Below are 17,493 nucleotides of genomic sequence, written 5' to 3'. Positions count from 1 at the left end.
ATTGTCAATTTGGATGATGTATATTGGCAACGATTGGAAAATCTCAAGGGTTCAGATGAAAAAAATAAATATTTTGGATGAAAGTCGTAAAAATGGTCAAACCTCATGAATGATTTTAACACTTTACTCTTAAAAAGATAAAAACAATATCTTTACAAAAGTAAAAAAGAATAATCAAAATTAGATAAAATGTATCAAGTATTAGTCGACCTATAATAAAATGATTAAAATCTGGATATATGGATAATATGTCACGTATCTTAAGGGAGTGAACTCACAAAATCCATAGGTGAGTTTTTATCTGTATAGGTTCCCGAATGGATCTTATATATATATATATATATTTATGATTGTCATTATTATTTATATAATGATATATCAAAACAATTAAATTATACCTTATTATTAAATTAGCTAGGTAACTGTTGATGAAGCATATTATCTTTTTCTGCTAATTAAGAATTTATCTTGGATACATATAAATATATGGAGGAAGTTAATTAACATCATAACATATCCTAACACGTAAATTAAAATTCGTGTTCCTCTCTCTCTCTCTCTCTCTCTCTCCGTATTTTCGATTTTCATCAAGAATCCTAATCCCCATCACTAATATACCTAAAGGGGAACTCGACCAAGCTGACAATCATGTCGTCTGGATCATTCTCATCAGCCGTGGCTACTCTCTTTGCTTTAACCGTAATGTTTTAGTTATAGGTTTATCATAATACTTATATTTTCCATAACTAACGCGAAGAAGTGATCAACAGACCAGTCTAGGACATTCGCTTTTACATATTTATACAAACAAGTTTTATACTTTTGCATTGCGGTGGAGAGGGTTAAATGCATTACATGTTCAAAAGTTATCGCGTGTTGTTGCGGATAGTTGACCGGTATTGGTTTACTTAGTTAGTAAAATAAAAGGTTTTGTGACAAGAATGTTCATGAATAAAGTTGAGGGGTCAAAAATTAAAGATGTAAGTTAGAAGATCAAAAACAGTATTATGAAAGTTGGTAGGCTAAAAAGCTAATATCCGAACTAACGGTGAAAGACCAAAAAGTATATGTATATGAAACTAAAGTTGAGGGACAAAAAAACTAAATGATTCCAGTTTTTCAGAGTTTGCAACCATTAAAATTGAGGAGTCAAATGGTATAGAAGTGAAACGGTTGTTAAAAATAAATATACTAAAGTTATGATAAAATTTAAACAAACTAAAGTTTAGAGGCAAAAATATAAATATATTAAAACTGTGTGAGAAAATTCAAACAAACTAAAGTTTGAGACCAAAAAGTATATACACTAAATGTAAGTAAATATATTTAAGTTTTATTACACGTTACCCTCAACATTTGTCCCAGTTTGACGAAGATTCAAGATTAAACAAGTTATTTATTTGGCCACTTTTATGTGCATGTATGGAAGATTAAAGCTGCTTCATTTTTGTGTATTTTGGCATTTGTGGAGTGATTTCGTTTGTTTGATGTATTGGTAATAGGGTGCTATTTGCGTTTTGTTAGTTGTATTTGTAACTAGTGTCCATAACTTATTTTATATTTTGGGACCATGAACCTATGCGTTTCGTTATTTTTAGCGTTGAAGCTTTATAAGAAAAAGCTAGTGAAAAGCTAGATGAGGTACCAACTAGGGTGCTATTTGTGTTTTGTTTGACATTCATATTTTTAACATACTAAGGAAAACATTAAAGGCACGAGCGTAGTTGAATACGATTTAATCAAGAATACGAACATCACTATTTTGTGAGACAAACTCATCTTAACTTGCTTCTATCAAATTCATAAACTCAACACAAATAAAACTATTACATGACGCTATATTCATACAAATCTTATTCTAACTCAAACTGTTTTGATACACAAAAAATACCTGACCGATAAATCTAAACAAATTCAAATAATAAGTTAAAACAAATTAATCTAATCTCTAATCTATATTCAAATTGAAATCTTTATTTTCTTTTCTTAAACTCTATCCTCTTGAATCATTTTTTATCATCCGACTCAAATTACAGAAATTGAAAGGGAAGAATATCAGCCACAAACAAGCATCCACGTGGTCCACTAGCATCTCAGATATTCTTGACAACATGATAAAACCAGGATAAGATATCCACCTCTCACATCCGTCAGATAGATTCACCCTCCAAATCCTACGGTCCCAATTCTCCCATCATCTCATCCTTACACACCAGCAAACTCTATACAATCACCACCACACTCTCTCATAACTCACTACACACACAACTCACCACAATGGCATCAACCACCGCCGCATCATCGTTCATCGGAACCCGTTTACCGGACCTACATTCCAACTCGGGTCGAGTTACAGCCCGGTTCGGGTTCGGAAACAAAAAACCCACCCCCAAAAAAGCAACCAAAACCATTACATCAGATCGTCCGTTATGGTATCCCGGTGCAACAGCTCCGGATTATCTAGACGGGAGTCTAGTCGGGGACTACGGGTTTGACCCGTTTGGTTTGGGTAAACCGGCGGAGTATTTGCAGTTTGATCTAGACTCGTTGGATCAAAACTTGGCCAAGAATGTGGCCGGAGATGTGATCGGAACCCGGTTCGAGTCTGCGGATGTGAAGTCGACTCCTTTCCAGCCGTACAGTGAGGTTTTTGGGTTACAGAGGTTTAGGGAGTGCGAGTTGATTCATGGACGGTGGGCCATGTTGGCTACACTTGGTGCTTTGACTGTGGAGTCCGTTACCGGCGTTACATGGCAAGATGCCGGAAAGGTATGGTATATATTTATTATGGGTTGTGCTAAACGTATGTGTAAATAAGTCAAGCCTTGGTGTGTTCTTCATATCATCTAATTCAGAACTAGAAACGAAGCCTAGGTTACAAATACGTTTGTTATTAATTAACAAGTCCGAGCCCAAGCTTGAAATTCATCATGAGAGTAAACAAAGCTATTACTTATATTTTTATTTAATAGTTAGTACATAATTATTATTAAATAATAATTATTATTTAATATATTTAATATGTTAGATGTATATTTAATATATTAAACAATAATTATATATTTTTATTTTATTTCTAATATATATTAAATGTGCAGTTTAATAGTAAAGTATTATTTAAATTTTGTTATTTCTAAATTAATTAAATAATAATATCTATTATGTTATATTAAAATTTTGTTTTAAATAATATATAAAAGTAGTCTTAAATATATATTAGTTAATCAATAAATGATAACAAATTGAGCTAGAGTTTAAAAAACTACTCGAAGTCAAGACTCAAAGTACGAGCTCTAATAAAGTTAAGTGTTAAACTAGTCGTGTATGTGCCAAGGTGGGCTCGGCTTAGCTCGTTTACACCCTTAACATACCTAATCTGCATATTTATTACGCTAGTGACATGAAGATTTAGGGACAGGCTATGTGTAGCGAAAGTTTATCAACTTAACTTTTGTACCATTATTGACTCGTGTGTCTTATTAGGTGGAACTAATTGATGGATCATCGTACCTTGGACAACCACTCCCGTTCTCAATCACCACTTTGATCTGGATCGAGGTTTTGATCATCGGGTACATTGAATTTCAAAGGAATGCTGAACTGGAACCGGAAAAAAGATTATACCCTGGTGGCCCGTTTGACCCATTGAACTTGGCGAGTGACCCTGAGAAGAAGGAAACACTCCAATTGGCGGAGATCAAACATGCCCGTTTGGCCATGGTAGGGTTCCTTGGGTTTGCGGTTCAAGCAGCTGCGACCGGAAAGGGTCCACTCAACAATTGGGTTACACATTTGAGCGATCCACTTCACACCACCATCCTCGACACCTTCGGCTTCTTTACTTAAACCCATGTTTTCGGCCATTGGTTATATATATCTTGTAAAGTTTGTAAGTTATGAGAAAGCAAGCGGAACTATATAACATAATATGATGCTTTTCCTGTAATTTGTTTGCATTTCCAGTCCTTACTATTCTCATATCATATAAACACCAAAATAAAAAGAAAGCAGATAGTTTTGGTTTTATTCGTGGACACAACAAGATGTTGATACTTGTAATTACATTAACCAGAAACGATTTACTGAGGGTTCGGCTGACGGCTCTTAGCAGCTGAGACTCTAGAACCCCACTCGAGCAACTCTTTGCTGGTATCATCCTTGTGAGCCATCACTTCAATGAAACACAAACAATCCTTTTTAGCTCCACTTGCAATCTCTATAGCTTCCACCAGATCTTCTTCACAAAACACCTTTGTTGTCCAACACTTACCCTGCCCGTTATGGATAGCATCAACAAATCCCGTGTAGTTCCAGTTCTTAATCACATTGTACGGCCCGTCATGAATCTCTACTTCAATCGTGTACCCGCCATTGTTTATCAGGAAGATGATATTATTCTGACCGCACCTTAGCATTGTAGACACATCTTGGGCTGTAACCTGGAAGCTTCCATCACCAATGCAAGCAATCACTCGTTTATCAGTTGCTGCCTGTGCATACCCGAGAGTCGCACCAACAGATCACCCGATCGACCCATATTGCATCTGGAACTCGTACCCGCACCCTTGTGGTAGTTTTAGTTTCTGGCAGTTGAACCATGAATCCCCGGTTTCTGCAATTACGGCTGTGTCACTGGACAACATATTCTGTATGTGTTTAAACAGAACATTAACCCTTAACGGCTCCCTCGGGGCACATTTTAACGGATGCCCTTCGGGTACATAAATCCGATGGTAGTTTTCATATGCGGTCGTGTTTTTACTAAGCCGTTTCGCTAGTGCTTCAAAGAAGTCCTTCATTAGCACACAACCGAAAGTCGGCCCATTACCAATTACCACTCGATCTGGGTGGACAATTAGCGCTTTCTCCTTTTTAAGAAGGAGAGAGTAACCAACAGAGCTATAATCGTTGAAGATGGGCCCCGCAAAGATGTAAGCGTCTGCGGATTCAACAATTTCTGCACAGAAAGCCGTGCTTACAGCACCCCAGTACGTCCCAATGAAACGCGGATGGTGCTCAGGGACTAGCCCTTTTCCTGCTGGTGTGACTGCGAGAGCGTAGCCAGAAGCATTGGCCAATTCGACAAACGCGTTGCACGCATGTGCAACCCGTAGTTTTGGCCCGCCCACCATTACCGGCTTTACAGCCCTGTTTAAGAACTCTGTTGCTGCCTCTACAGCTGCTTCTAAGCCCATTTTATTGCTCAACCTACACAATCAAAACGATAAACCCTATAAGCTCAAAGCACGTATAAATGTATGAAAAATTGCAGGAAAATTACATACTTGGGGGCTAAAGAAAATGGAACCGGTTCTCGGCTAAATGTAGGATGAGGAATTGCAGGCAAATTACAGCCTATGCTGATGTAAACAGGCTTGCTCTCTTTTAGAGCAGTTGAGATAGCGGTATCGATGAGTTCATGTGCATCTTCCAAATTATTCACCACAGCCTACGTTAAAACTTAACAAGTTAAGCTATATATTATTAGAAAACAAGTTAAGCTAGATAATATTAGTCCTATATTCATAGTCAAAAGTGTAGCCAAAATAGTCAAAGTCAAGTTGAAGAGGTAGGTCCCAGCAGAGCCCAGTTGGACCCGCAAGACTCACCTTGAAGAGGGACGTCTGCGCAGAAACCAACTGGATCCGCAGGACCAACCATGCTCAGAGACGTGACGTCCTTACGCGCAGTACGCAAGCTGTTCCCGCAGGAAATGCCTCCCAATGGTGAAGGACTCTGCTTGTTCCCGCAGCTGCGGATACAAGCCATCAGGGAAGGCCACCCGCGCAGCAGGGCTACACGCACAAGGCACTTAGCTCTCAATCACTCAGTGTCACCTGAAGGAATGAGCAAAGCCGGGGACAATCCCGCACAAAGGCGGGAGGGGGAATACTCCCGCCCATAAGCCAGTCCGTACGATACGGGAAGATCTTCTGTACTGTACCTGACGAGGTATGGGCAAAAGATCTGACTAAAGATACGACAGCTTATTGACAACAGTATGGCGAGCAGCATGCTCCTGTACTGTATGTCACTATTAGCCGCTGCCTACTCACCAACTCCTGTCATACCACGTGCATAGCCGGCAGTTGGTGGAAAAGGAATAGTACACAGCAGGCCTGGTCACTATCAGCCGCTGCCTACCCACCAACTACCAGCAGGGCACGTGCGTAGGCCACTGTTGGTAGAACAGGAATACTATTCATCAGGCCACACCTCCTTGGAAACCTACCTTCGGCTATAAATACCACAAATGGTATGACCATCTCATCTTATCATATCTTATCACATTATCATCATATTATACCTGATATCTGCTCTAGCAATCTCTTAATATACATTTATATTTAAAGAGCAATCTAGTCTGATTCTCACGCCGGAGGGTGGTCACAAGGAGGAACCCCCCCCCCCCCTTCTCAGTGACAAGCTCACGGTGTCTGTTTTGCAGGTTATCAGAAGAACCATCTTTTCTGGGTCTAACCCCTCGTGGGAAACATCTATCTAACCCCCAGGTTATCCGTAATCTGCCCGGGGTCCGGTTAGTGTTTCTTCATTGGCGCCATCCGTGCATAAAGCTAGAACTTTATTTTTCTCCAGTTTTTTCAAACTTCTGGAAAGATGGTTAAAGAAACTCCGGTAACCACAACCCCAGCTACTGGGGGGAATACCGGCTACACAGTTTTTACAAACACTACCCCGGTTACCCAAGCCGGGGCAAGTGAAGTAAATTTTACGAACACTACCCCAGTTACCCAAGCTGGGGCAAGTGCAGTAAATAATCGCTCACTAGGATTCACCGATACCCAGTTAGAGAAACGAACAAGACTCCCCCGCCAAACACTCGATGAAGTTAAGGCATGGGCGGAGGCACGTCAAAAAGAATTCCAAGCTGAGTTGGACGAACGCTTGCGTTCCGTCCAACAGGCTGACGAATTCGAAGAATACTTGGACGATGACTCGGAGGAATCCGACACCGACGCGAACCCTCGCCATAGGGCAAAAGGGAAGCGTAAGGAAACGGACTCCCAACCGAGAAGGCATTTTGGACAAGCTTTCAAACCAAAAAACACAGGTGGAAGTCCACATGACTTCTCCAAAACATTCAGACCAAACGTTGCAAATGCGGGAACGTCCAAATTTGCAAGGGACATTGCGGAAGCAATTGCCCCAAAAAGTGCCAAACAAATGTCCAGTATAGGCACATATGATGTTATATCTGACCCAGATGATCATTTGAACAGATTCATAGCGGGGGCAACCGTCAGTAGTTGGATGGAACCTACGTGGTGTTACATGTTCCAAATGACGCTTGTTGGGGCTGCTAGAGCGTGGTTCGATCGTCTACCGGTCAACCACATCTACGACTGGGCAGACTTCCAACAGAAGTTTAGCCAACACTTCAGCCAGCAAAGAAAGTATACCGAGGAGCAATGGACAATCCTCAAATGCATTCGAGAGGAAGATGAATCTTTGCTAGACTTCATCACTCGCTTCAACTCAAAGAAGCTAAGTCTGGGTAACATTAGCGAAGATCTTGTTCGCGCTGCTTTTATTCAGGGCGCGAACGACCCAGAGCTCATCCGCACCTTAACGGGTAAAGATGGCATGCCATCCACATGGGATGCCATCATGACAGCAGCTAAACGCTTTGCGGAAACGGAGAAGCAACTGGGTAGAGATCTCCCACAGAGCACAAACCTCTACACCCAGAAAACAAGAGAAGACAACGTCCTTACCGCCCGATTAAACAAAAAGCGGAAGCTAGGCATTTGGCAGTCAAGGGTAAACTTTGACACCTCATCCGGCTCGCAACATCGGTTAGGCGGAAGGGATAACGTACAGTCAAACAAGAACTCCAGATGGACGCCGCTCACCAAAAGCGTCACCGAGATATTCGCCACTGAGGAGCTCCCATGGCCAAAGCCTCAAATAATCCGACATCGTCACAATGCTGATCGGAGCAAATACTGTGACTTTCACAGAACAAAAGGCCACAACACCGAAGAATGCATAGACGTAAAGGACATGGTCGAAGCATTTGTCAGAGATGGGACGCTCGCGCACCTCGTGGCGCAATGAACGCTGAGCAGGCTGATGCGTGTAGAACCCCAGCTGGGGAAAACACGAATAAAATTTCCAGCTTCAATGAGGAGACTACATGCTGCGTAAAGAACGAGATCCCGAACCAGGTGCGTATCGGCTCGATGGCACTCCCATCCCAACAACATGGAAGGGAGCTCAATTACACAGTTTGCATGTAGATCAATTCCAAATTTGTAAAGAAAAGGCCAAGAGCCACTTCTAATGGAAATGATTCTCCTTAGAACATCGACGCTGATGATTTTACATTTATACTTTATGAACTCTCAACACTGATGCCGGTTTTCACCGCATACATAAGTGTGAGTCGTTTCATGGGGAAGGCGGCAAAACCCGCATAAACCCAAAAAACGACAAACCTTCACGCAGGTCAGTTGAAGGGGAAAAGTTCAGTCATCCCACTAAATGAAAGTGCCGGTCTATCCGCATGAATCATGAGAGGAAACTGAACACTAACCCATTAACAACCACGCGTCGAACGGTCAATTTATTCAACACTGATGCCGGTTTTCACCGCATACATAAGTGTGAGTCGTTTCATGGGGAAGGCGGCAAAACCCGCATAAACCCAAAAAACGACAAACCTTCACGCAGGTCAGTTGAAGGGGAAAAGTTCAGTCATCCCACTAAATGAAAGTGCCGGTCTATCCGCATGAATCATGAGAGGAAACTGAACACTAACCCATTAACAACCGCGCGTCGAACGGTCAATTTATTCAACACTGATGCCGGTTTTCACCGCATACATAAGTGTGAGTCGTTTCATGGGGAAGGCGGCAAAACCCGCATAAACCCAAAAAACGACAAACCTTCACGCAGGTCAGTTGAAGGGGAAAAGTTCAGTCATCCCACTAAATGAAAGTGCCGGTCTATCCGCATGAATCATGAGAGGAAACTGAACACTAACCCATTAACAACAGCGCGTCGAACGGTCAATTTATTCAACACTGATGCCGGTTTTCACCGCATACATAAGTGTGAGTCGTTTCATGGGGAAGGCGGCAAAACCCGCATAAACCCAAAAAACGACAAACCTTCACGCAGGTCAGTTGAAGGGGAAAAGTTCAGTCATCCCACTAAATGAAAGTGCCGGTCTAGCCGCATGAATCATGAGAGGAAACTGAACACTAACCCATTAACAACCGCGCGTCGAACGGTTAATTTATTCAACACTGATGCCGGTTTTCACCGCATACATAAGTGTGAGTCGTTTCATGGGGAATGCGGCAAAACCCGCATAAACCCAAAAAACGACAAACCTTCACACAGGTCAGTTGAAGGGGAAAAGTTCAGTGATCCCACTAAATGAAATTGCCGGTCTATCCGCATGAATCATGAGAGGAAACTGAACACTAACCCATTAACAACCGCGCGTCGAAAGGTAAACTTATTCAAAACAAAATTTCTAACAAAAGGATGAGGAAAACCTACACGCAGGTCAGATATACGTAAAGTTTAGCCATCCTACTAAGTGCATGTGACGGTCCTACCCGCACAATCACGAAAGAGGAAGCAAAACTTCAACCTATTATCTACCACGTTCAAAGGTTAACTTATCCTAGACACTTAGAAATTTCAAAAAAGATGAGGAAAACCTACACGCAGGTCAGATATACGTAAAGTTTAGCCATCCTACTAAGTGCAAGTGACGGTTCTACCCACACAATCACGAAAGAGGAAGCAAAACTTCAACCTATTATCTACCACGTTCAAAGGTTAACTTATCCTAGACACTTAGAAATTTCAAAAAAGATGAGGAAAACCTCCACGCAGGTCAGATGGTAAAGTTTAGCCATCCTACTAAGTGCAAGTGACGGTCCTACCCGCACAATCACGAAAGAGGAAGCAAAACTTCAACCTATTATCTACCACGTTCAAAGGTTAACTTATCCTAGACACTTAGAAATTTCAAAAAAGATGAGGAAAACCTACACGCAGGTCAGATATACGTAAAGTTTAGCCATCCTACTAAGTGCAAGTGACGGTCCTACCCACACAATCACGAAAGAGGAAGCAAAACTTCAACCTATTATCTACCACGTTCAAATGTTAACTTATCCTAGACACTTAGAAATTTCAAAAAAGATGAGGAAAACCTCCACGCAGGTCAGATGGTAAAGTTTAGCCATCCTACTAAGTGCAAGTGACGGTCCTACCCGCACAATCACGAAAGAGGAAGCAAAACTTCAACCTATTATCTACCACGTTCAAAGGTTAACTTATTCTAAACACTTGGAAAATTGCTAATTTAAACTAAAGTATGCAAGTCATATAACGTTTATAAAGCAAAGAATCCAAAGAAAGTAGCGGTCTTACCCGCACAAAGATTTATATTTCACAATGATTCATTACAAGAATGGCCGGGTAACTACCCGTCTACAAGAAAATAAATCTATACAAGCTAAATCTATCCTAGCAGTGGGAAGGGATCTTCAGGATCAGGCTTCAGGGCCACTTCCACTTGGACCAGCACCATCAGTAGAGCGTGGCAGTTTAAGGAAAGCTTTAAGGATAGCTAGCCCATCATCAGCAGCAGCAACTTGGTTCACCTTCTCTACCACCGGATGCGGGAAGGCGGCATACTGATTCACTGCTTGGTCATAAACAGCTTCAGTGTCAACATTATACAAAGGGAAGTTGGAAGGCGGGATGCCTTTCTCAACGAACCCTAGACCAAGCAGGAAGCCGACCTTTTCCCCATCCTCGTGAGAAGCGTTGAGGGCTGCGCTCATAGCATCGTCATAAGACGTCTCAGCAAAGACCCGATGCACAACCTACAAGAAAAAATACAAGTATCAGAACCTTTTCTATTTACAAAGAAAAGCGTAAAGACATGAAAAGCTTACCTGAGACAACGCTTCTCGAAGAAGCCATTCCTTGGCAACCAGAGCTTCTTGGAGGGCAGCTTGAGCTTCGTTACGGGCGCGTTCGGCTTCACTCTTGTTGAGGTTGGCAAACAACACATCTTTAGCCGTAGCCTCTTCAACGCCCTTTAGCTTATGCTCAGTATGGTCAAGCACCCCCATCTGGTCCAAGATTTCTTGGAGCTTTTTGGCGTCTTCCATCGCCAAGGCATCATGAGCCTGCTGGAGAGCCTCTAATTTGGCCTTAAGCTCCTCATTCTCCACGCGTAGAGGCTCAGCAACAGCTTCAGCCTTGGTGGCCCTCTCGGTTGCGTTCCGTGCAGTTTCCTTAGCCAGCCGAAGTTGTTCATTAACAGCTTGGGCAGCCTTGGAACGGGCCTGAACTTCAACCTCGAGGGCCTTGAAGGCCTTCTCCTTCTCCGCAGCCACTGCGGTAAGTCTTTGGTTCTCCTCCCGGACAGCCCGCGCCTGAGCTACTTCTTGAAGACGAGCTGCTTTTAACTTGTCGTTTTCACGACAAAGCAACTCGACGCGCGGCTGCATCCGGGCCAGGGGAACCCGAAGCTCATTGGTTAGCCTACCCTCCTGGTAGCTAGACATGGCTTCCCCCAACGCACCACTGGGAGCAGCGTGACGAGCCCACTCCACGCACTCCACAGGGGTGCGAAGGGTTGTTCCTCGGCGAATGTTCCATCGTGGAACATACACTTCATTGGAATCCGACACTGCAAAAAACAAAAAGCAGTTAGGAAAAGATGATAAAAAATATATATATAAAATAGGCCAAAAGAACCCTACGCACCTGTAGGGTCAATAACAGGCCGATAGACCCCAAACCCATCACCTGAACCCAACGGAAAGCCATCCAAGAGGTCAGGCAGATGGGAAGGAGGCAGAGATTGGCAAGTAGCCCCATGCATACCTGAAGGATCGGCCGTCGTTGCCGATGACGGAGGCATGGTAGAAGCCGCCGCGGTCGCCGCCGCGGAATCCGCAGCAAAAGTAACCGCCGGCTCGGTGAAAGATGCGGTAAAAATAGCACTCACAGCCGGCGGTGACGTCATCACAGCTGGAACAGTCGGCTCAAAGGAGTGAGCAACTGAACCAGCGGAAGCAGGCGCAGGCGCCTGGGTCGTCGCCTCAGGTAGGCTGACCAAGCCTACCGTCATTGGCGGAGAGGTACTCCTCTGCGCTCCACCCTGGAATGCGTCAACATCTACGCCTGCACAAAGAAGATAAGTATTAATGATGGAAAACTATGAAGTTAAAAGACAAAGGAAGTTTGTACTTACGGGTTTTCTTGAGCCTGAAAGTGCGGACGGGCGGGGATGAACCCGATGGAGCCGGCCTCTTCACGCCGGTCACCGTTGTTATCCTGGGCTCTCCGGAGGTGACAATCGTCGCAGCCTCCGGAGCGGTCTTATCACCACCGGGATTCCCCGCCACCTCTTCGCTCTCGGTCTCCGAATCAGACCGAGGCGCCGGATCGGCAGTGGAGGCCACCTTCTCCTTCCCCTTCCCGCCGGCAGCCTTCTTCTTCCGCATCAACGGAGGACCATCTGCGGATTCCTCATCAGAACATACGATTAGAGGAATTCCAGCAGAGGTTTCAACATTGAGGGGTCGAGGGTCGAATAGCGCCTTACCTGGCCGCCTGGCGCTAAGGATCTCGTGGCCTAGCGGATAGACCTCCACGAACCGATCCGCCGTTTGTTCTAGGATGGGCAACTCGTTCTCGTCTAGAGCGCGAGTACCCATCCGAGCGGGACCGTCAGCCTCCCGCGGGTGCATGAGCGACTGCAAGTCGTTCCCCTCTGAAATAAACAGGAAAGAAGTTAGAAGAGATTCTAAATCAACAAAAAGAAACAAGGCATACCGTAAGGAACAGAGTTCGAACCGTATTCGAGGACGATCGGAATCTTTCGCGCATCCGCATTCTTCCACACCCGGCTTATTCCGAGCATCACCATCCCGGACTCCGCAAACCGGTAAACCGGAGATTGGACCCGGGATATCTTCGAGAACCATTCCGCCTCCTGGTAGTTGGAGGCGTGAAGGCTAAGAAGTGCTTGCCCGTTCTTGAATTTCATGGCAAGGGGGATGGCGCGAGCGGAAATGTAGAAGAACTCCCGCTTCCACGAGCGAAGACTGCGCTCGGTTGCGCAAATCTTCAAACCCTTAATCCGGGTTATCAGAGTATACCACCCCTGGATGCACCTCCAAGAGTAGAAGGTCATCAGGCGGTCAACATAGGGCTCAATGCCCAGAATCCGGCACACCCACTCGAAGTGGCGAACCTTGGCAATCGCCATCGGATGCACCTCGGTCAGGTGCACACCGTGCCTCTCAAGGACACGGTAAACAAACTTTGTCAATGGGAACCTAAGATTCCCATAAACAAAGGATGCAGCATATACCCCGATCTTGCCTCTGGGGGCATCGTAGACCGTCTGATGGGGTTCAGGAAACTCAGGCTCGAGAGACTCGAGCATGAACTTCCTGACGACGTACTGATACAGATCGACAGGCAGAGCACACTGGCACTCGCCAGCAGTACTCTTGTCATCGGCTGTAGATTCGAGATCACGGGACGACATCTTGCAAAAGAAAGAAGAAAACGATTTCAAGAGAATGCTCAACTGAAAGATGAGTATTCGCCGGAAATCGTTCTGAAGATGAAGAGAAGAGTGAAAGTGTGGATTACAAAGAACCCTCTCCCCCTTTATATACTAATCGCAATTAATGCGATGCATTTAATGCGGAAGAGAGAGAAATCGAAGGTGCAATGAAACTATGACACGTGGCAAAAAGCAAGCTGGCAACAGCTGTTGACAGGACGCGTACCATTAATTTCGCGGCCACGCGCCCGAAAAATCGCGCCCACGCGCCTGAAAAAGCGTCTGGAATGACCATGTACTGTCACGTCACCATAACTTCCTGCACGTCCTGACACAGTCAGAAGAAACCGTCGCACGACGTTTCAGAGGTTTGGACTGTTCTTATCCTTTCACCAACTCTTCGAATTTCAAAATTCAAAATTCAAAAAGATTCAAAAGTAAGCGGGAAAATACCCCTTACCTTGGCAACCAAGTAACCGTAAGACGGTTGCGGGTACAGTGTTAAGGCAAAACCCTTCACATACCTAGCACCCTTAGGGAATTGAAGCCAAGAATACCTCGGCAACCAAGTAACTATAAGACGGGTGCGGGTACAGTGTTAAGGCAAAACCCTTCACATACCTAGCACCCGCAGGGAATTGACGCCAGGAATACCTTGGAAGTAAAGTAACCATAAGACGAGCGCGGGTACAGTGTCAAGGCAAAACCATTCACATACCTAGCGCTCCGCAGGGAATTGAAACCAAGAAGGATCTTCAGGGCAATGCTTGCGGAAACGGAAATGACATCCCCGCATAGCGGGAACGTCGAGAACCACATTGTTTGAAGCTCCAGGATGGAATTGGTGGTTTTAACATAATTGATCACTATGTTCAAAACTACCAAAACCTCATGGAGAATCCACACAAGTGGGACTCAACGCTCCTGACTTGCGAGGAGGTTACAGACCTACCCGCATCATACCCAAAGATCAAGCAGGAAACTCGGGAATTTCTGCAAGTGACAAGGACTTCCGCGGGAAGAATCCCCATGGAAAACCTTAAAAAACCCTTTTCAAAACCCTTTGCTTAAGTCCAAAAGTTCACCTCACTTTATTAAACACTCATGAGAAGAACATTGGACTGGGGGGACTTGAAGAGGTAGGTCCCAGCAGAGCCCAGTTGGACCCGCAAGACTCACCTTGAAGAGGGACGTCTGCGCAGAAACCAACTGGATCCGCAGGACCAACCATGCTCAGAGACGTGACGTCCTTACGCGCAGTACGCAAGCTGTTCCCGCAGGAAATGCCTCCCAATGGTGAAGGACTCTGCCTGTTCCCGCAGCTGCGGATACAAGCCATCAGGGAAGGCCACCCGCGCAGCAGGGCTACACGCACAAGGCACTTAGCTCTCAATCACTCAGTGTCACCTGAAGGAATGAGCAAAGCCGGGGACAATCCCGCACAAAGGCGGGAGGGGGAATACTCCCGCCCATAAGCCAGTCCGTACGATACGGGAAGATCTTCTGTACTGTACCTGACGAGGTATGGGCAAAAGATCTGACTAAAGATACGACAGCTTATTGACAACAGTATGGCGAGCAGCATGCTCCTGTACTGTATGTCACTATTAGCCGCTGCCTACTCACCAACTCCTGTCATACCACGTGCATAGCCGGCAGTTGGTGGAAAAGGAATAGTACACAGCAGGCCTGGTCACTATCAGCCGCTGCCTACCCACCAACTACCAGCAGGCCACACCTGTAGAACATGAATACTATTCAGCAGGCCACACCTCCTTGGAAACCTACCTTCGACTATAAATACCACAAATGGTATGACCATCTCATCTTATCATATCTTATCACATTATCATCATATTATACCTGATATCTGCTCTAGCAATCTCTTAATATACATTTATATTTAAAGAGCAATCTAGTCTGATTCTCACGCCGGAGGGTGGTCACAAGGAGGAACCCCCCCCCCCTTCTCAGTGACAAGCTCACGGTGTCTGTTTTGCAGGTTATCAGAAGAACCATCTTTTCTGGGTCTAACCCCTCGTGGGAAACATCTATCTAACCCCCAGGTTATCCGTAATCTGCCCGGGGTCCGGTTAGTGTTTCTTCACAAGTCATAGTCAAAAGTAATAGCCAAAAAGCAATTAGACCATGGTTGTAAAAATCCCAACCAGGGGCCATTAATCCCCAATTTATCGCTAATCACTACCCCACATATTATTCGCTATTTAGTCAAAATTGGTCAAAAATAAAAATTATAAATATATATATATATAATTTGATGTGTATGTGTATATTTGGAAAATTACATATATATATTCCAATCTGATTAGTCCCTAGTCTCTTCTCAAATTGTATAAATACCGTATATGTTGTGGCTTTGACTAGGAAACACACATTCAAGAATATAAAAGTATACAACTAACAGATTTGAAGATATAACTAACTGTTTTATGAGTCTATGCACAATAGATTCAAGTAATTAAGCTTTTCAATAGAATCGGATCCTGCAAATCAATAGTTAAATCGTTCATCAAATACCTGATAGCAAGTGACTGTCTGAAAGCAACGAAGCTCCTGACTAAAATCAGGCAATCCGATGGTATGATGCAGAATCCTATTAGTCCCGTAATCATTCGAATTCGGTCCACCTACAATACATACAACCGGAAGGTTCTCGCTATACGCACCAGCAATCGCGTTGAGTACACTAAGTCCACCAACAGTGAACGTCACAACACAAGCACCAACTCCGCGAGACCTAGCGTAGCCGTCAGCAGCGTATCCGGCATTGAGCTCGTTGCAGCAGCCGACGAGGTTGAGGCCTGGCTCAGCAATGAGGTGGTCAAGGAGAGTTAGGTTGAAGTCGCCGGGGACAGAGAAGACGTCGGAGACGCCGATTTGGACGAGGCGGCCGAGTGTGGACTCGCCGGAGTTGAATGGTACGGCGGAGGAGTGGAGGCAGGATGATGTGTGATTTCGGGAGGGCAGGTGATGTTGCCGTTAGGAGTGGCGGTAACATCTGGAGCTCCGATTTTGGTATCCATATTTTGACTGAGAGAGGTTGAATTTGATGTGTTGGATTTTGGGATGAATTGAGGTGTACGTGGCGGCTGGCGAGAGAGTGTGAGTCTGTGAGAGACAGGGGGAAAGAATACCAGCGGCGGTTTTACGTGTGTTGTCTCTTATATACTTAAATAATAATATAATAATTAAGAGTTAAAAGAACATATGATATCGCCATCGACTTAAACTCAACTAGGGGAAAGTGAATATTATGGTTGTAGACTGCAACGTTTTGAATTTGAACACGATCATAATCGGGTTTTATTATAGTGGGGCTCGGGCGATGAGATTTCTTTGAAATAGGAGATGTTAATCGCAGGTGTTTGGAGTCGCATTTTGTCATTGAATAACCCCGGATAGCCGAGATTTATTCGTTGGTCGTTCAAAAAAGAAAAATATGATATCGATGGGTAGTTGTAATACACATCTAACAACAAAGTAATCTTAGTCGAATTTATTATTTTTTTTATTTTCTAACGGCCATTTAGATAACTGACGGGTCACTGACACACCAGATCATCTCCATTCCACTCTCAGGAAGAAAACCATCATAAGTGAGAAATCCATTGACCCAACTTGACACCCCTTATTTTTGGTTATATGTTAGATTTGAACACAAGATTTCCTCATTTTTTTTAATTTTTGAGTGTCTCTTCTCAACCACTTAACTAGGGATCATTGCTATTTCCTTAAAATTAAGTAGCAAACATTTTAAGTATTATTAACTTTTGTTTTCATATTTAATGAAAGCCTTAATTACACAAATGTTTATTTAGTTTAGATGTATAATAATAATGTTGGTGATTTTAATGTTACTTATAGAACAAATGAGAAAGCATGATAAATAT

The 17,493-nt window shown here is 44.0% G+C and overlaps 1 protein-coding gene and 1 pseudogene across 2 annotated transcripts; one reads left to right on the top strand and one right to left on the bottom strand.

The window, feature by feature from the left end:
* Positions 1–2,277: 2,277 nt before the first annotated feature.
* Positions 2,278–3,954, top strand: LOC143635733 (chlorophyll a-b binding protein CP29.1, chloroplastic-like). The gene is made up of 2 exons (XM_077103489.1): positions 2,278–2,769; positions 3,484–3,954. Exons 1-2 carry the CDS (start codon positions 2,278–2,280, stop codon positions 3,844–3,846), a joined length of 855 nt encoding a protein of 284 aa, XP_076959604.1. The 3' UTR covers positions 3,847–3,954.
* Positions 3,955–4,002: 48 nt separating this feature from the next.
* LOC143635732 (pyruvate decarboxylase 1-like) lies at positions 4,003–16,626 on the bottom strand (annotated as a pseudogene). The gene is made up of 3 exons (XR_013154118.1): positions 16,121–16,626; positions 5,286–5,449; positions 4,003–5,208 (listed from the first exon to the last, which is right to left on the bottom strand). The product of XR_013154118.1 is annotated as a pyruvate decarboxylase 1-like (transcript).
* Positions 16,627–17,493: the final 867 nt, after the last annotated feature.

The sequence above is a fragment of the Bidens hawaiensis genome, unplaced genomic scaffold (genome assembly GCF_021521415.1).
Source record: "Bidens hawaiensis isolate Kalapana, Puna unplaced genomic scaffold, B.hawaiensis_p1.1 tig00007678_1, whole genome shotgun sequence".
NCBI lineage: Eukaryota > Viridiplantae > Streptophyta > Magnoliopsida > Asterales > Asteraceae > Bidens > Bidens hawaiensis.
This window is presented reverse-complemented; position numbering and strand designations above follow the sequence as displayed.

Bases quoted from the DNA above. Each gene is read 5' to 3' on its own strand.
- LOC143635733 (XM_077103489.1), top strand. From the start codon at position 2,278: ATGGCATCAACCACCGCCGCATCATCGTTCATCGGAACCCGTTTACCG. The intron at 2,770-3,483 runs GTATGGTATATA...GTGTCTTATTAG, and splicing joins CATGGCAAGATGCCGGAAAG to GTGGAACTAATTGATGGATC.